We start from the raw sequence: 20,693 nt of genomic DNA, 5'->3' as shown, positions 1-20,693 counted from the left end.
TGAACGGTGACGTTGATTTTCATTCCTGTTATAGAATTTCATTCTACCTCTAGTTTAAGCAATGACAGTGCAGAAAGTGGATGGCCATAATTCCTAATATAAAATGAATTTGTTCAGGTTGACTCTTCTCTCCTTGCGGTGGAGGACAGTTGTTTGCAGCTTAGATGATTTCCTGAAAGCTTCTTGTTGTCAAACTGATGCAAACTGATGCATTACGTACACCACGGGCAAACGTTAGTGAGTGGCTAAAATAAAACCAGGCTAGCATGGAATGTGTTGCTATCGGGAAAGTTGTAACTGTTATGTCACGTCAACTAATATCGGTGTGGTTTCTTGCTGTTCGCAGATGTAGAAAAAGAAAATTTAATGCTCTCCAACAGTGGAAACAGCTGGTAGGTCATGTGAGGTAAATGTTGCTACATCAGAATGCATTTTCTCTTCCGGAAAAGCCAAAAGCCACCACATGCCAGCGTAAAAGACTTTGTTGCAAAATTGAGAAGGTTTTTTCGAATTCTACTGTTTCCATCAAGCTTTCCTAATACGATACTTCAAAAATGTTTCTAAACAGCACTGATAGAAACACATTTAGTGACTCTCACACTGACGTTTTTGCTGTTGCTGTTAGGTTTCTGTGTCCACTTTGCCCTCGACGACCTGTTTTTCTTCCAAACCTCCAGTGAGATTTGATGCATCTTCTATCACAATAATCTGAAACATCTTATCTGCTCATGCCACTGTGAAAGAAAACAACAGATGCTACTGCCAAAAGCCAAAAAATGTGTACCGCCAAGTAGGATGAGTAACATTTTTGCACATTTATGAGTCAAGCGTCGATCTTGAGACCTATGTGTTATTCAGTGCAACAAATATGACAAGATCTGTCTCATTAAGTGCTTCTCATGCGAAAATCACATTTGCTTCGTCGACACACTATTGGATCACTCAGGTTGTCCCATTTAGGCATCCATATATCACCGTAAACGGCAGATTCTCCATACAGTTAACACACAAACACATTATTCAGCACAAGCCTCAACTAAACTCAGTTTTCCTACTTACCAAACTAACACATCTGCAGTCTGACACACTGAATTTTCACGTGACTTATATAGGTCATTTAAATGAGTCCAGCTTGCTGTAGCTAGTGAAGTATGCGGAACAGGGGGGGATTTCTTTTTTGCCGCAGTGTGTGGAGGCCAGTGAGGCAGATATGACTCGACAGGCTCTCTGCCCAAAAGGCCGGCACGCGAGCTCCTCTGACCCGATGAAATATCAGCAGTATCATCTGGAGCAGAAGTAGTGGAGTGTGTGTTGCTGTGTGTGCTTTAGCTTGAAGCCATCTGGGACATAGATACACTGCTTATTGAGGTCAAATAAAACGGATGATATTGTTGAATTCTTGTAAATCATTAGTTCTATGCATTTTTGTTTCTTCTTTGCAACAACTCAGGAATATAGTTTAGCTAGTTTGGGACCTAAATCTGTAATTTATGTTTATATTTGGAACAGTTGTGATTTCATTTGGTTTTAAGGTGATTCTTCTAAAATGTTTTTGAGCGTTTTGGGAATCAGATTAAGTGAACTTTGCTTACATCTGAGTTGTAAGAAATTATCGGTTAATGTGGGTCTTCAGTTTGGCAAGATATAACTGGCATATGATGTTTAAAGAATCAGGTCAAATCCAATCGAACTTTAGTTTGTTTGCCTAGGTATGAATTTTTGTTTGTTTGTTTGTTTGTTTGGGGAGGTATGAATGTCCAATCGAACTGTGATGTGGACCAAAAACGTAAACTCTGGTACAAACCTCGGTATCGGTTCGGTTACAGGGAACTCCAGCACGGGTCGCAAGAAATAGCTCGTGATCTTTTACTAATGACAAAAGAGAAATCCTACAACCACTAAAATCTGATGCCACTCCAATTTTGTTTACATTTTGTGAAGAATGAAGTTGCACTCTGTGTCTTCTTCAGAGGTTCTGAGGTCATTCTTTTCAGTAGTTTTTGGTGCAGCGCCACCACAGGCCAGAAGGTGGAACAGCTTTTTTAAAGTCTTTGTCTTGTTTGACGCAGTGCAGTGTGAAAACGAACAGCAGCAACCGAAATCAGTTCAATTCTGGTCCCCAATCGAAGCGAGTCCAATGAGTATCTGGTGTAAAAACAGCCAGGAACAAACCACCTGTTGCCACCCACGGCCTTTTCTTGGAATATTTTTGTTTTGCCACATAAAAGACCGTGACAGCTTAAACCTGGGTTAAATCTTGATGCTAAAGCTAGATTTGAGCTGAGGAAAAACAGTCTTGGATGTATTTTTTGGTTGCCTCTCTAAACTTACATAACTCACATATACATAAAGACTTCCCTCTTGATTTTTGCGTTCATTAATTTCTGTGTTCGTACAGTTAGGACATACATGTGATTCCTCATATGTGTCACACCCTGAGTCACGACTACGAGCTTACAGCAGTCTGATCTCTCCTCTCTAGTCTGAGCGCCTCATCCTGGATTTATGCACTTATCATGTTTGCTGCTGCAGACGGTAATCAGGGATCAACTTGATGCTCATCAAAACTGGAGAAACGCCGTGCCGTGTTGAGCCTTTCTGGATGAAATGTGTTTTCAATGAATACACAGCATTTCTTCTTCCTCGTAGGCGAGCAGCCACATCTGAACCCCGCACCAGGAAGTGCGACGCACCGTGGAGACGGGCTGTCTGGCAATCTAATGACCAGCTCTGGGTTTGGTGGTTGCCAGAAACACAGTGTTTGTTTTCAGGGTGTGCAAGTATGTTGGGTGTGTGTGTGGCTGCGTTTTGTCCGGCAGCATATCAATTTCAGTTCAGACAATTTTATTCTCTGGTCGGATGATTTAGCGATGGCCCGTTCCTGTACCAGACCGCACACAGACAGAGGAGCTCAATTTTATGGAATAAGACACAGTATCTGTCTCATGCCATTCTGTCATGACATATTTACAGCTTCAACAGATATGTGAAAAAATATGTTGTATCAATGTGACATCCTGCAGCTTTAAATGTATTTTCTTAACCTGAAAATATGTCTTTGTTTAATAAGGTTAACAGAATCCCTGTAATCTTGGCTAATAACTAACCACCCAGATGTCGAAGTTAAATAAAACAAAGGGAGCTTCAGATAAGCAAGAATTTGTGTTTCCAGCACCTGGATGACAGGTTTTGAGGAAGTTCCAACCTGAGGAGACGGAGAAAGGTTTCAGGGTTTTTGGACTCAGTCGGCTTTTATCTGACAGTTTGTAGATAGCAAAGGGGAAGACTGAGACAGGAAGGACACACAGCTTCTGGACTCTGCTGGGAGCTGAACCGTAGATATCACCGTAGTGGAATGATAACCTCTGCGTACGGTGGGAAATTGCTTGTACTTGTCTAGTTTCTGCCACTTTCTGCATTGCTGGTTGGTTGAATAACAACAACAGAGCAAATACAACACTCCTTTCTGTCAAAGCCATGCATTTCAAAACAAGACATTCCTTACGTTAAATAAAGACAATCACACACGTAGCACGTGAACAGCTTATTTTCATCCATCCGCATACGACCTTTGACCTAATGTGCTCGCTGTAGACGGAGCACAATGAGCTCATGTTTCTGCCGTCAACGGGCCTCGGTTCCCGTAACGCCGCGTGTTGAGATCTCAAGGAAGAAAGAACACATTCCTGTGAAAAGCGCTTCGAATTAATAAACCTTGACTTGGTTCTGAGAATCATCCCAGGCTTTCATCCCGGTAACTATGTCTCAAAATGGTCAGAAGTCCAGCTGAACAGTTCTCACAGTCTTTCTCTTCGCAACTGAAACAACAGTGTATCAAAATATTGATCCCTTTTTTTTTCTTGTGAAAGCAAGAAAAAGTGGTTTGACAGCTTTCTGCTGAAGCCGCGTCTTCTGTGGTGCAAAATGTTGCATTTTACACTGGAGTATGGATGACCCATAGAAGAAATATCTCAGTTTTACCAGCAATCTACCAGGATACCCTTGTCCATGTTGCAATTCAAAATAAATAGCTGAAGCATGAAAACAAAAAGCTGAGTTAGAGTTGGCGTTAAATGACTTCCTCAAAATGTAAAAGTGAATTGAATCGTTGTTGAGACAGCGTTTCAAACTTGCAGATTGTGAGATTTATTGGAACTAAAGTGCCAAGACAAGTTTATTTGTGTAGCACATTTCAGCAACCAGGCAATTCAAAGTGCTCTTTACATGACAGCATGGTAGAGGCATAATTAAGAAAAGTAATGAAATGTTGGAATACAGACTAAAATTAATGATGTCTGAGTTATTACTAATCAAAGGCAAAGCTTGATTTAAAGGAACTCTGTGTTTTCAGCATTTATGTCATTTTCTGGAAGTTTGCTCCAGATTAGAGGAGCATAAAAACTTAATGGTTGTTCTCCATGTTGGGTTCTGATTCGGATTTGATGATTTATGTACCAGCAGAAGTATTTTAAAGTCTGTTCTCTGAGCTCCAGGGAGCCAGTGGAAGGACTTTAGAACTGGGGCGATGAGCTGTTTTCCTAGTTTTAGAGCAACAGTGTTCTGGAGCAACTTAATTTGTAATTTACCCTTTTTACGCAGATCTGTGAAAACACTGCTGCAGTAATCAATGTGACTAAGGTGAAACACATTGATGAATCTCTTTAGCTCTCGCTGAGACATTAGTCCTTTGATCCTACAAAATGTTCTTCTGGTGATAGAAGGCCGACTTTGTCACTGTCTTTATGTGAATCTGAAGGTTGAGGTCTGAGTTCATCACTACGCCCAGATTTCATTCTGATCACTAGATCAGAGTCCTGATTGCTCCCTTTTACTCCAAAGACAATAACTTCATTTTTGTTTCTGTTCAGCTGGAGAAAGTTATGGCACATCCACACATTTATTTGTTCTAAGCATCTGTTCAGTGATTCAAAGGGTTAATCGTCACGTGGTGACATTGAGATGCATGGCTGTATATAATCTGCATGGTTATGATAACCTTTTTTATGATATGCTATAATCTGAAATAGAGTGAACTTGTATATATCAAATAGAAAGGACCCCAGGATGGGACCTTGCGGTACTCCATATGTGATTTTTATCACATTTTATGAAAAGTTGGCAGACCAACCTTCAGATAATGTAAACATATAAGCATGGAGTTACATAACTCACTCTGACCCCTGCATGTCTGTCTTGTACCCTTGTCTAAACTCATGAATTGTCTCCCAGCCCAAGCTGAGATGGACTGATGTCACTTGGCTGGTTGTTCCAGGCTCCACAAAGCAGCCAGTCTCATTGAAGACATTACACAATTCTGTACCAGTTCACTGACCTTCAAAATGATAGAGTGCCAGTTTAGATGTTTTCAATGGGCAGCTGGTTCTGAAACTCTTGTCACAAATCCACTTTCTGTCCTGTTCTATCTTTGTAGGTCATTTACAGAGAGCAGCCATGTATTTCTTGCACATTTAAGATCCAGTAAATTTTCATTGTAGGAACTTTTACATCCATTAATGGGTCATTCTTTCAACACGTGTCCATCTGTATGTGTTTCTGCTCAGGCGTGGACATCCTGAAGCTGGTGGCGGCCCAGGTGGGTAACCAGTGGGTGGACATCTATCAGTCTCTGGCCAACGCCACCGAACGTGAGGTGGCCGCCTTCTCAAATGGCTACTCCTCCGATCATGAGCGAGCGTACGCCGCGCTGCAGCACTGGACCATCCGAGACAGCGGGGCCAACCTGGCCAAGCTGATCAACGCCCTGCACCGGCTGCGCCGCATCGACGTGGTGGAGAAGATCCGCTGTGTCATGGAGGACAACCCGCAGGTATGCTTCTGTGCGCATTCCACCTCCACCCCGGCTCGAAACGCTCCAAACCAGTTTGTTCTGGATGTCAGAAGAAAAAAAACAAAAAACAATATGTGTGACCTTTGCTCGCATCAGGTTTTTTCCATTAAGGGCTCTATCAACATCAGGCGCACATGTTCTGGTACACACTGTTCTCCGCATGTCTGTTTTACTGAAATCTAATCTGGGAGGCAAGATTTCTCTGATTTTTCCCTCTGAAGCCAGTCCCGGAGGCTCAGCTGCGTTCCCCACATTAAAGTACCACTTCACTTTCAGAAGATGATTTGATGTTTCAGCACTAATTGCAGCCTGTGTTGCAGCATTCTCCAAAGTTTAGGGGAAAATAAAAAGAGAGATAAGGGAGTCTTTAATACGAGTTTGGTTCAGGATTCTGTGTGCACATGTTCCGGTAGGACGCCACTTGTTACATGCATACTTTAATAAAACTCGAGGAGTTTTGACCTTGCACTGCAATCCCTTACGGACATTTTGGATCATTCATCACCGTTTACTTAGCTTCTCTCCTTTCCTTTCCTGTCCTTCTGCTCTTGTTTCAACAATTTGTATTGAATCAGTGCTCTTGACCACACTCTCCAAGGTCAGGGCTGCACATTAAGCATACCAGCCAGATTCATGTGTTTTTTCATTTCTGCTTTATTATTATCCGATAACCTCAAGACAAAGAGTGATCCTGCAGAAGGTGCAGGTTATTAAAACTGTGTAGAACGGAACTGGCTGGCAAAAAGGCAGTGAGGTGGTGTGGGTCTTGAACCAACATTGGGAAACTGTCAGTTTAATTCTGGTTTTACTTTTCTCACTGTGAACTTAACCAAGCCTGGTGCGCGGTGCTATATGGCTACCAGAAGAGAAGAGAAGAGCTAAACAAACTTCTCTACTTTGTTAACATAAGATTCCACGTCACGCAAGAAGATAATAAGTTCCTGAAAACTAAGGATGCACCAAGAGGGAAGTGTGGGCCAATATCAATATCCATGACCAAAATGGCTCTTATGGCTGGTAACTGATATTTATTGATATTGTATATATTACATTCATTTCACTATGCTTTTGACACTTAGAAAAAAACACCCAACCCACTAACCAACCCCATCCTCTCCCCGTCCAGAAACAAACAGCACCAAGATGGAAATAAATAGTTTTATTCATCAGACCGACAGCCATATATTAAAAAATGACTAATATCAGCCGATACCGATGTTATTGCCAATATATCAGTCATCCTACTGAAAACCTTTAGCTAACGTTTTTCAATGCAGATTGTTCTTTGTAGATGCTGTAAAGCTTTAGAAGTATGGCCATTTATCATACCGTTTATCATTTATTGTGATAAATTTCTTATCATGATTAGATTTTGATTTATTGTTGACAGAATACATTGCAACTGATGTTTAAGGACCACTAAAACTGTCCTTATCGTTATTTTTCAGTTTTCTTTACTGTTTTGTCAAAAAAAGTGTATCAATGAAGTAATAAATCTGAAAATATGATTAAATACAGTTATTGTGTGCATTTAAGTGACAAAAATCACACTTCAGGTAATTAATGGTTCTTATCGTCACTTTAAGATCATATCGCCCATACATAGTACTAGCTCATTTCGGTCACCTTTTTCTTCACTTCCTGCTCTTGATCAGCATCTAACATAATCTTACCGAGTTATCACCCAAGAAGGTGATTAATGGTTCCATATTTTCTACGAAGTGAATCTGTACATCAGAACCAAGCAGGACATTTTTACCTCTAATGTTCTTTGGTTCGGGGTAACCCCTAACCCTTTCACAAGAAATGAACAATGTTTGTGTTCCTTTTAAAGAAACGACACAAGCCGAGCAGGATCATAGAATATAAATAATTCAACAAATCAGATTCCATCTATATTGAAGCCTTGGTATGTTTTGCACCTGCGAAGATCAGAGGATTTTGTTTAGGTAACCCAACTGTGACATAAAAGTTCATGACTGATGCTAAAGTCATTTAGATTTGTGTCTTTGTAATTTTTTAAAAAATGTTTCTCCTACTTATGCTAATCCAAGAAAAATGAGACAGTCGTCATTTATGGGCTGTTACTGAGCTCATGACCGTTTGATGAACTGCATGTTGGTTCTTAATTCACAATGAATCAGTTGTGCTGCATTTTTGGGAAGTGTGTCAATGCGTCTTCTTACACAACGGAGATATCTGAGGCCGGGTTTTGCTTTGTCATTGTCAGTGGTTTTCCGGGTGCGCAAAAAAAAAAAAAAAAAATGGAGCGTCAGCCTCCTGGTTGACGTTTCTATTTTTGTCCCCGCTTCACCGTGAGAGCTGAAGCCAGACAGAAGACGAATGTAATCGCCTCCCTCCCTTCATTTCTGTTTCTGCTCACAGAAAGCCTGGAGGCATTCTGAGAGAGCGGAGCAGCACCTCAACAGAACATCCAGGCTGTGTGTTCACAGCACTGCAGTGATGCTAAAGTAGTTATGAGCAAGAATCTATGCTTCGGTGGAAAGCATAGACTGTTGTTATGCTTCTTTTTTTGTTTGTTTATTAACCTCGTCTATCAACAGAAACATTGATGGACTGATGTCACAAAAATAGTTACGCAGTTAAATATTACTATGAGGTGAGACTTTGGTGTTTTAACCTGTAGTAAGTTTGTGGTTAGCATCCATTAGTTAGCCTACAGTCCATTATTATGCTACACCACCAACAAAATATCACAGTCATGGGTTTAAATGCTTGTATCCTTGTGAGGAAGCATTTCTTTTTTGTGGCTCTTGCACATAGTTTAAGTGATGAAAGAAAAAAATGGGTTTTCACATACAAATCCCCGTTTTATAAGATCAAAGTTGACTAGTAAAGTGAGGCAAAGCCTTTGTGGATTATGTGTCTGAAAGAGATTCCGTTGCTCCTTTGGACTTCTATGGTGAATGACTGATTAAAGAAAAGCTCTTGTGAGAGTGTAAATTAAAGCATCATGTTGAAGACCACGGCAAAGTTCACACAGAGTGGCAAAACAGAACGGAACGACCTCTTCTTTTATCACCAGGTCCTTTATAAAGTAACTCGATTTAAAATTTGCCCTGATACTCAAAATCAGAAAGAAAATAAACATTTTTGCTGGAGTTCGTAGGTTAGATTATTGGGTCTAATTAGTATATTACACAAGTTACTGTCATTCTATGAATGTGATTTGGTGGAACATCGAGTCCTGGCATGCATTAGAAGTATGCAAAGTTGACGCAGTCTTGTGTAATGTTTGTGTGTTCTGGCAATCAACGTGAGATACACAGTGTTCTGCTGCATCATGACCAGGTGCGTTACCTTTCTGTGATTTTACAATCTGACACGATGAAGGATCGACTGACCATCTGGGATCAAAATGTCTAATGGAACTCTAAAATGTTCCATTAGACGGATGTGGCACCATCAGGCATCTAGGAATTGTACCCAGGGACGAACCGGGTTTCCGGAGAGCCACAGTTCTCTTCCAGTTAACGTTCCTGTGATTTATTCACACAATCAAGCCGCTTTTGAGCCATGGTTCTGTAATCAGACACTTACAAAACCATGGCACCATCATCAATAGGGTTAAAAGAAAAATCACGTGTGTTCAGTACAATGTGGGAACTCTAAAATACCTCCCATTGGTCCTTTGAGCAATCTTTCACAGTCTACCACTAAAGGGCAAAAACATTCCAATCCTATTTTGCCTTTTAACCATGAAAAGACACAATCAAAGGCAATTTGTGACATAGCTTATGGCTTAGTGTTTATGGCTTACTTCCCATTAGCAGCCTTTCAGTCCCTTCTCCAACAAGCCCCAGAGCGAAAGAGCACATGCTTTTCTTTCTAAAGAAAAAGACAACAATTTCAAAGAAGTCCCTCTTGAACTTTTTTAAATGCAATTGGGGGCCGTCACCATCACATGTCTGTGATTGTGTTTGTTCCACTGGGGTGTGTAAGTGAGCATCCAAACCCAAGCTGAAGGGGGAAATTCTTCATGAGATCACAGTTAAAACTTCAGATTAAAGACATTTAAACCAACGCTACAGGAAAAATGCTGAAGAGGGCAATCTGTCAAAGAACAAGATCAACAGTACAGCAAACACCAAATATGCAAAGGGTGTTAATGATCAACAAGAAGTGGGGAGTTGGAATGAGTACATGAGACATGAGATATGGTCTATTATTAAAGAACAAGTGAAGCAAACACTCTAAAACATTTAAATACAGATCAGGTTTCTGTTCCAAACCAGGAACACAACTAATCCAAGACTAGCTCAAGATTCCCTGAGATCTTATAGAAACATAAAAAAACTCTAGATTTTAACAGATCATTGTTAAAATCCAGGACATGCACTGATTAGGAATAATTAGAAATAATGTCTTAATCAGAATATTGTAGATTAGTAGTGTTTTCACATCACCATAGTCTGGTAGACATGGGGCCCACAATGGCAAAATGGCATTTGTTCCGTTTTCAGCTGTTGTTCACTTCCAGCCTGCACTGTGTGAAATGACCCAAACCCTTTGGAAAACCTGTTCACCTCCTCACCTGTGGTGGCGCTGCATCAAGAACCACTGAAGGAAATGGGACAAAAACCTCTAAAGAAGAACATACTGAGAGCAACTTTCTTCTTCATGAAATGCAAACAAAAATGGAGCATCATCAGATTTTAGCAGTTGATTTCTCTCTTGTCTAGAAGACAAAAGACCACTAGCCGTTTCTCCCACTGGTGCTAGACACATAGGGTTGTTTTACCCAGAATGCCCTGCGATGTAGTCTGTTTTGGAGAAGTTTCTAGTCCACTTGGTATCCGTGTGCACGTCAACCAAACCAAGACCAGGCGTACCACGGTTTCGTTTTCGTTTTTTGGTCTGCATCAGAGTTCAGATACTCATTCACACCTCCCCAAATTAATTGGAAGTTTGATTAAAGTGGACTAAAGAAGGCTGTGGTGAATTCACCCTCAGAGTTGAGAAGCTGAACATACAGAGGGAACAACACAGAGGGAGCCCATGTTCCACTTGAGTCTGCATCTTAGCAAGCAAAAATAAATACATTTTGGAGTGACAAGTTAATCTTTTGATCTGATAAAGTGAATCTCTCCCCGCTACCCTTCATTCTGCTGCAGTCTGCCACTTCTGCCAAGTGAGCCTGGCTGGCACAGTCCCTCAGAGTGTGTACGTCTAAACAGCCTGTGTGCTGGGGAGTTGTGTGTGTCTTGTCCCCAGCAGGCCCTCGTGTTGCGCTGAAAGCAACGGTCAGCAACTCAGTCTGGTGGTTTTCTCGCCCACATGCACAGGAACACACAGGCCTCGGAGCTTTCTGGAGCCGCCGTTCCTTTGTTCCTCTCCGTGACCCCGTCTCTGCTTCGTCGTCCTCTGCAGTTCAATATGTACTGCGTGTGAATAGCGGTGCAAGGAAACGGAACTCACATCGGTTTACAAGAGGCTCTCAGATGGAATACGTAGATATTTGCGAAAGACTCTGCCTGGGTGGCCCGTCATGCTTCACTGGGGACAAAGCTTCTGTTGTTTGCCACTGTGGTCTGACGTTATGCGTAAACTGTAATCTGCTACTTCATCTAGTTGATTAAAGTAGATTTACTCAGTCATGAAAAGCATTTTGATGGAAAACGAAGCACCAAAACGCGTACTGAGAGCAAAATGTGGTTAAACACCAAAGTATGATTTATATGTTGAAGCCTTCAAAGTAAGCCCTTTCTTCTTTGATAACAGCTCTGCACACAGTCATCAGTGCTTGAAGCAGCTTTATGACTTTGTCAGCTCGAGAACTTGTGGGTTCCCTTGTGGGAACGCCGTGTCCTCTTTGAATGATTTTCCCTTAGTGGTCGAACTCATCTTTTCTGGGGTTAGACCGGATAATTGCAGAGGTAGGCAGATCTGATGCCATCCGTCTTTTCTCTTCCTTCTGGGTCAACAACTTCCTTCAAACCTATATGTGAATTCTGGCTCTTCATTTATTTCAAAAACACTTGAGTGTGTTTCTAGAAATAGATTGGTTTGTCTATTTTTAGTTGGTTCTATTAAGTTTGCACGTTGTCTCCATCCAGTCACAATGCAAATTTTAAGCGAAGTAGGCATATTTCCATCTGTTGGTTTTGAGTGAATTGTCCAGGCATGATTTTGTCAGATGTTGACACATGGTTGTAATGAACAAGATGTAGAGATTGCAAAACAACACAGACCAATGATTTTATAAAAATTGTGAGTTTCTTGGATTCTTGGACTCATGAACTGTCCACATCTTCTGTCCCTGCCACCTGAAAATTCAGCTGTTAGCATGTGACCCATCATACAGCAACAGTCTTCATTCAGAGGCCACTTCGGGTCAGGAGCAAGACTTCCTGGCCACATCACCATCTATAACGACGATGATTGAAGATACTTGATACGAGTTACACTTACATTTTCTTCATAATAAATATAGTATTTTTTAATTGAATTGAATCAAAATATCAAAGAACTTTGGAATTCACCGATTTTCAGACGTTTTTTTCTGATGCCTGCTTCATTTTAGAGCCAGTCTGTCCTTTTTAATCCTTAAAAATGCTTGTGGCCAAAAGGCTAGAAGTGGGGTAAACCCTGGACAGGCTGTCAACTCATCACAGGACAACACAGGATCACGTATTACAAACCGCTATGCATGCTCACTAGCACATGAGGATAATACAGAATGATCAGTTAAAGGAACATGCTGCTTTTGGTCTCTGGGCAGAAGCTGGAGTACCCTGAGAATTGTATGACACACATTTCTTCACATGAACATAACACAGTTTTTTTTTTTTTTTTTTTTTTGTATTTTCCTTTGTCATCTGTCAGGATTTTATACTAAGGTGAAAAAAAGAAAATGACTCTAAAGGGTTTTTTTCTACACTGATTTGAATACCTTATTCCTCACCAGAGCCAGTTAGTCAGTAACATGTGAATCAATTGGACTGACCTACTTTACTCTAAACAGCCATGGTGTCATTCAGCACAACTTAAACAAATAAGCAGTAGACCAAACTGTAAAACAGAAACCAAAAATATTTGCTAACCAGCAGCTACAAGAGAAACAGATCTATGTAACAGAAGTATTAGCTTAGCAAATGCTAGCATGACTTCCTGTCCCCTGGAGATGCTGTTTATGGTTCTCTGCGGATCCCTCTGTTTTCCTACAGCTGCTCTCAGAAAAAACATTACTTCCAATTGTATTCATTCAGGGTATCACTGTCCGGACTCTGCATATAGATGTAAATATGCCTTAGCTAGCTAAACAAAGCATGTGTGTTCTGTCAGAATACAGCAAACCAGATGTTAGGGAACAAAGGAGGAAAGCTACCATTATGTTTCTGTTTCATGTTGTGAGCAAACATTTCTAACAGATTGGTTTCAACAACTGAAGAAAAAAAAAACCCTGTTTTGTCCTGGGTCCTATCCGTTATCTCGGGGATGAAATGACCTCTGCTGGTATATCCTTTCAGCCCAAGTGGGGCTTCGCAGTGAAAAACAAGAAGCTCTCTCATGAGCTCATCCCCAAACCAGTCGCTACTGGTTCAAACCACAGGTTCATTACCACACCAAAGACAGAGACACGAGGGAGCGAGGGGAGAGAGGGAGAGGGATAGGATAGGGGAAAGAGAGGGAGAACTGGGAGGATGGGAAGACGGGAAGAACCAAACAAAGAGACAAAAGCGCGAGAGTAGGAAGAACAGAAGAACGAGGAGGAATTACAGATAAAGAACCATAAAATTGCTCAAATTTAGTTGGGGGATACTAATGTTGTTACATATTTAACATGTGATTTCTTAGGCAACCTCAAAACACAAACCCTTATTTCCTGACTGATAACATCTGCCAGCAGGAAGTTGTTTTAAGTGGCCTTCTTTTAATCTGAAGTCATATCTCCATCTTCAACTGTCTCAAACAAGAATGAGAACCTAAACACATGGAAATAGGAAGGGTGCAAAAATACGTTAAATTTAATCATATGAAGATTTTACCATATTTTTTTAAAAACAAGTTATATTTATTCACAGAAACACACATGCAAAACTGATGTACATCCTGTTTTAAACTATTATCCCTAAGCATCATACGACTTTAAGTATATATATATACCACTAAGGCCTGTTGCTTCATATTGAACACATAGTCATCTACTGCCATCTAGTAGTCAGAGTTTAGGCTAATTTTGGAACATGCTAGCTACCTAAAACATGTGTACTGAATGAACAAATTAACTTAATTTATAATCTGCTTGGTAGCAAAACATAATATATCTGTTACTGTTTATAAATGAAGAGATGGGGTATGTTAGGAATGAAATGGTTTGTTTAGGAGATAGAACATAAGAATGAGAAGGGGGTTGAAATCTGTGCAAAACATGAACTGAGTCGGACTCCCTGCCTCCTAATGGCTGATGGAGTTCACCCCAACTCTCTTCACCTTGAAGTTGTAGATAGAATAAAAAAGGAGAGAAAAACGGGGTAGATTGATGATGCAAAGTTGCCAGGAGCCAAAGGCTCTTTGGAATCATTTCTTTACCTTTGAAATGAATGATGTCAACCCTTTTTAAAACATGACATGAAATTAATGTCTCTTTATATTATCATTACTACTATTATTTAAACCCATTGAGGTTTGGTTGATAGTTAAAATCCTCCTGTCTCTCCTCTCCATGCAGTTTGACATCAACCAGCTGACGACCACAGTGAATGTAAGCCAAAGCCTCAGCCCCATCCACAAGCTGCTGGAGTCGCCCAGCAGCAGCGGAAGCAGCAGCAGTGGCGGCAGCATGTACCGAGCCGGCGGCGTCGGACCCGTCCAATCGCCCATGGACCGAACCAAAGGTTTCTTCGCCGATGAATCAGAACCGCTCCTCCGCTGCGACTCCACATCCAGCAAAGACTCCGCCCTCAGCAGAAATGGCTCCTTCATTACCAAAGGTGAGAGGGGAAGTTCAGCCAGGACACAGTGAACTTCGAACCGTTTCTCCACTTGTTGTTTGACGTGTCACGTACACCTCCAACCAAAGGCGGAGATCCCAACAAGATGAAGTGTTTGCTTACTTTACTTGCTCAAATAGTTTGAAAATGTCTGCACGAACTTTCTTATTGACATAATAATTGGTATTCATTTGAAAATGATCAAAAAAACTCAGCTCTGTAAATAAGTAAAAAGCTGTTGACGTTCAAAGACTCCTTAACATCTCCAGGAGGATTTGCAATTCTTATGTAATCGATGGAACGTTAGCTGGAGATAGGCACCAGCACCCCTCCCGACCCCACTAAGGGACAAGGGTGTTAAGAAAATGGATGGATGGATGGATGTAATCAATGGAAGTAGACAAAGAATAATGAGGAAGAAAGTGTCACTTTATGAGTCTGTCTGCCTGTGACTCGTGTTTTAGTCGTTACCTACTGCTTGTATCCAGATAATAGAACAGATCTTCTGTGTTCCCTGTAGAGTCACTCCTGTGAGTCAGTCTGACACAGAAACTGTGTCACCGGGTAACTTTGTTGTAAACGCCGCAAGCATCGGTGAGTAGGTTACACACTGCTCTGAACATGTGTGTAACCTTCTCAGGTAATGTAATACACTGTACAATTCAAATTTTAGACATAATGTGAAGTTACAGCGGTGGACTGGTGTCATGGTAGGCAGCAAAGATTCTTCATTACAGCGGAGCCTTTGGAGTTCAGCTGTTTCCGATTCTTTAAGTCCTTAACAAATGATTCAGACTCTCATTATTGTTGGCTCATTGTTATTGTAATGTTACGGCTGTTGAAAGAAATGTGGGAAAACATGACTTCCAGTTATAAGTAGATGTTTGGGTGCCCTCATGTGGTCTGTTCTGGCTATTACAATCTGTATATTCATGAGGAACCTAATCTGATTGTGCATGTTGTGAGGACTATTTTAAATTTGTTTCCACAATTGATGAGAAATTGTTTAAGTTTTTTATTAGATTAAATCATACCCATTACTATAAGAGCTGAAGAACAAGAGCAGAAAGTTACTTTACTGACTCTGGTGTGAAAGATAATTACACCAATGTTGTCCAAAATTACACTTCTACACTTAAGCGAAACTGAACAAAACCATCTCAGCATTTTGATTAAAGTTCAAATTGAACCGGTTGTTATTTATTGTCAGTGAAGACTTTTAAGTAAAAAAAAATAAAATAAAAATAAAAAAATACATACAGTATCTCTCCACTGGAGGGCAGCAAAACCTAAGTTTAAACCTTGGGGACGTTTCATCTTCTTAATTTGCTAACAGAAAAAGACACAGAGTTTTAAGAGGATTTTTGAAAGATTCACCAACTCAACTTTATTTCTTATAAAGAACATTATGAATGTAATGTAAGACTTATACCTCCAAAGAAAGGTACCGACTTCGTCCAGCCAACTGGCGATAAATTAGCATTCAGCTTTTTAGCTAGCAAGACAATGTCAGCGGTGACTCACATAAAGCAATGAAGGTTTAAAACTTTTTAAGGTTGTCTTTAATATTATTCCAGCTAATAGTCATTAGTGAATGAACATGCTGCTGGAAATACAAATGTTTCAATACCTAATACTGAAAGAAATGTTTGGGTGGTTTTCAGGTGAAGTATAATTGCAAAAACTGTAGCATTCAATACAAGAATAATATAATCGAATCTTTTTCTTGTGTCCCCCTGCAGAGAAGAAAGACACGGTTCTCCGGCAGGTTCGCCTGGACCCGTGCGACCTTCAGCCAATCTTCGACGACATGCTGCACATCCTGAACCCCGAGGAGCTGCACGTCCTCGAGGAGATCCCCACCGCCGAGGACAAGCTAGACCGACTGTTTGAGATCGCCGGAGTGAAGAGCCAGGAGGCCAGCCAGACGCTGCTGGACTCCGTCTACAGCCACCTGCCTGACCTGTTATAGTGGAGGGTGTAGGGAGAGAGGGAAAAATAAATAATAAAAAAAAAGCACACAGATGTTCAAAGGCAAAGGGGTTGGGTGTAGTTAAGACTTAGTTTGAGTTGATTTTTTCAAACTGGTGGAGTTGGACTCATGAGGCCACTAGTGTAACACGGCTCCAGCAGGTTATTTACCTTTGGTCTGCTCCCTCTGATGAGTCTGGTCAATCCTGACCACTCCTTCGTTCCTTCTGTATAAAACCCCCCTCTGCTGCGTCACATCACCACCGGTGATGCTAACTGTGAGGCTCCAAGGCCTTCTGGGTTTTAAAGAGTTGAGTCCAAACGGCTTGAATTATGTACAGACTCCACTCAACTAGCACTTTATTTATCTGAAACGGCCAACGCCTTCTTGTTTAAAGGACAATACCGGTATTTTTTCTTGTTTGTGCCAATCATTTAGGCCCTTCTTGCCTTTACTAATATTTCAGTGTAAAAGTTATATTTATTATTAACACAACAGGCAATGGTATATAAGCTATAACTCTAAACAACACTGGTATTATTCTTTGATTAAGGTTCTTGTAAATCAAACAGATTGGGCTGATTTCTGAGTCGTGTGCCTAAACGTGTTCCCTTCCACAAATCTTCGCTTTGTTTCCTTCCTGCTGCCTGATCCTGAAGGGGGGGATGGGTGTTTTTTGGTAGCTTGTGACCACCAGCAGGTAGTAGCATCACTTCAACAGTCTGACACCAAATGCATCGATTAAAATGATTCGAGACTGAAGGAATGCAGTGCCTCATAAAGCACCTCAGGCTTTTCCACATTTGGTCATGTTACAACCACAAACCCTATGTTCTTTCAATGGGATTTTATATTAAAGGCCAAACTCAAAGTAGGGTATTGCTATGAGGAATGGAAGAAAATACAAATCAAAATCTGAAAAGCGTAGTTTGCTGTTTTGTTGAATTTTCTGACCCGGCCACATGTGGGCAGATTTTTTTTACCTCCTCCGGCAGTCTTAAGAGATGGGATCATTTGGACCTCACATGTGTTTTACGAGGTTTTCTTTGTGTGGTTTCTGGAATTGACGATCTGATGGCACAACAGCCCACCTCCCTACGCTTCATCGCTGTCTGACCGTCACATTTACCACGCTCCTCAAAGTCCTGACCTTCATCCAGTCGAACATCTCTAGCTCCACTTCAGATTAGATTTTGAGACACACTCTCCTTCCAACAAGCAGAACCTTTTCAGTTTTTAGATGTTAAACATAAAGTAACCGCAAAAGTGATGAAAGGCCATCACAGGTTCTGGTTGTAAAGTGACAAATCGCTAAAAAGCTCAGAGGATATCAATACTTAGACATTATTTTAGCTCACCTGCCAGTAGGAGAAATGCCTTTTTTCCCCCTGTTTTGTTTTGAACTTCACTGGGAGAGAAAATCTCTTAACTGCCCGTTTGGTGAACCCTGACCCCACATGTGAGCCCAGAGCAGCGCTGAGAAAGGGTTCCTGATTAATTTCAGAGCTTCCTGGCAGCATCAAGGGAAATAACTCAGTCCAGTTTTCTAGATGTTTTATGTTCTTGATATTCCAATGTAATACTCATGCACTAATGGTAATTTCTGTATGTGCTTTTGTCTTGTTTTGTTTTGTTTTGTTTTCCATACTCACTTTGATTTACTATTATTAGTTATTGTAGCATGTGGGTTTCTCTGTCCTCTGTTTGTATGTTTTTGAACCCCTCCATCCCTGGCTGGGGTTCCCTCGCTGGGCTGTAACATATGCATACTCTGTACTCTACTTGAAGTCTGTTACTTGAGCTCACCAATGAACAGAGTGCAGTCTACCGATTCCTTTAACCTTAAACAGTTTAAACCTCATGAACCCCCTCCGTCTTCAACGCATCACGGAACGAGGAGGCGACGTTCTGCCAGAACCTCTGTGGTGTGGACTCTCGCCTTTTGGCCTGGCAGTGGAGAACTAGGACATGATGGAAGGAAAATGGCTGCTTCAGGTACTGCAGCTTGGATGGATGTGACTGAAGGCGGTGCTGCTGTGGACTGCAGTCTGGATGACGGCGGTGAGGAAGTGTGAAGTGGCTCTCCGCTGCGCTGTGGGGTTACCTGTGTCTGAGAAGATGATTACATCAAATTCACAACTCAAATGTAACCAGTATGTTTACTCTTCAGATTAACTAAATAAAGCTAATTTTTTTTTCTTTTTCAGATTTTTGTGCAGAATTTTGTCATTTAGATTCCTGGGAGTATGGTATACTTCTGTTTGTCTTGTAATGTGTGTTGTGGTTATTTAAAGTAACTCATCTGAACAGAATTTAACACAAATATGAACAATATTACAGAATAACTAACCTTAGTCATTTCAGCATTCAGTTGGCTACTAAATGAGAATTTCATTCTGCCAGCTGGGAGTCTGACTGCAGGTGCAGCTGCTCAGAGCCAAGTTGCAGAAAAGAGAAATGGTTTAAAACATCTGAGCCTTTTAGATTTTAAATGAGAGTTGGAAGGACAGAGAAAAGTTAGTTTGTAAAAATTAAAAGGAATCATAATAATATCAACAGGACTGAATTTAACCAATCAAAGCCAATAAATCCTGTTCCATTTATATATATATATATATATATATATATATATATTCTTTTTTTTTAAAGTTCAGGTAGATTTTTCTATCATGCATATGTGCCAAGATATAGAAAACGTTTTCCTTGTTGATTATCATTTACAGACATACAATTATGTATACAAGCCTACAGTTATTAAAGAGGCATTATTATACGGTATTATGCAGTATTACAATACAATAATGTAGCTATGTTACCTTCAGTTGTTATAAAAATGCTGCATATATAAAATATGACTTAAACGAAATTTGACTTTGTCATTTAATGCCTTGAAATTGGGCCTCTGTCTCTTTAAGAAACTCTTGCTCTTCCTGAAACTTCAGGAAATTATCACGTCACCTTCTTAAACCTTTAACAATGTTTTTATCAGTGTTTCACTGAGAGGTAGCTCATATAATGAGGTCAGCAAATGCACAGCTTTTCCAGGTGTTTGCTAATTGCTGCTGGCTAGTCTGAAAGAGCTGAGTTAGGGAGTTTTGGGGGAGGGGTTTCTGTGAGGTGAAAGCTTGGAAACTGCAGCTCCGAGGAGGCGACGCTCAGTCCACCTGGGTGTTTTGCACAGCTGAATGGTTGCCATGGAGATTAAAAGATTTCTCGAACCAGCATGAAAAAAATCAAAGCAACACCAGGTATAATTTTGGTGAAAGAATGACATTATGATATGATGTAATGGTTAAAAAAAAGCTGATTAAACATAATACTGCCCCTTTAATGCCTCCGTCCTGCTCTCCTACCTCACACCTGTAACCTGTTACCTGATCAATCTCAGTCCATCGCTGCTCCAGCATTCAACCTCCCAGCTGCCTCTCTCTGATCACTGCTCCCTCCCCTCGTCTCTCCTTCTGTACTCGCTCTGAGTGAGTATGTCATTTACAGTATGCTTGTCAAAATGTAAGTGGAAATATCTCAAATAGGGATATCTTGGCTTTTGTTCTGACAGCAAAGTGCTAAGCCCCTCCTCCTAGCTCTGATTGGTTGTTTGTGACCTTTTCATTGGACTTAACCTGAGTCAAAAATAAAATTCATAACAACCAGCAGATGGCAGCAATTCAACAGCCAGCTACCCAATCAAATGTCTAGTGAAAGAGGTTATGTGAAAATTGATTCATATACACATATATATTCCATTTTATAGTTATGAGCTAGCTTGTATAATAGTAAAATACATCAAAAGTTGTAGAAGTAATTTTAATAAATAAGAGTTCTGAATATCTATCTATCTATCTATCTATCTATCTATCTATCTATCTATCTATCTATCTATCTATCTATCTATCTATCTATCTATCTATCTATCTAT

The 20,693-nt window shown here is 40.6% G+C and overlaps 1 protein-coding gene across 1 annotated transcript in view; it reads left to right on the top strand.

Annotated features, from left to right (window-relative positions):
* LOC103154739 (tumor necrosis factor receptor superfamily member 21-like) overlaps positions 1 to 18,980 on the top strand; it is a gene marked incomplete at its 5' end in the record, with an annotated part of 29,943 nt that extends 10,963 nt beyond the window's left edge. Inside the window, 3 exons of the mRNA XM_007576132.1 lie at positions 5,562 to 5,827; positions 14,541 to 14,802; positions 16,545 to 18,980. Coding sequence (XP_007576194.1) covers positions 5,562 to 5,827; positions 14,541 to 14,802; positions 16,545 to 16,774 — 758 coding nt within the window. The remainder of the gene's footprint in view (positions 1 to 5,561; positions 5,828 to 14,540; positions 14,803 to 16,544) is intronic.
* Between the last annotated feature and the right edge of the window lie 1,713 nt (positions 18,981 to 20,693).

Source organism: Poecilia formosa, unplaced genomic scaffold (genome assembly GCF_000485575.1).
Source record: "Poecilia formosa unplaced genomic scaffold, Poecilia_formosa-5.1.2 Scaffold398, whole genome shotgun sequence".
NCBI classification, from domain to species: Eukaryota; Metazoa; Chordata; class Actinopteri; order Cyprinodontiformes; family Poeciliidae; genus Poecilia; species Poecilia formosa.
This window is presented reverse-complemented; position numbering and strand designations above follow the sequence as displayed.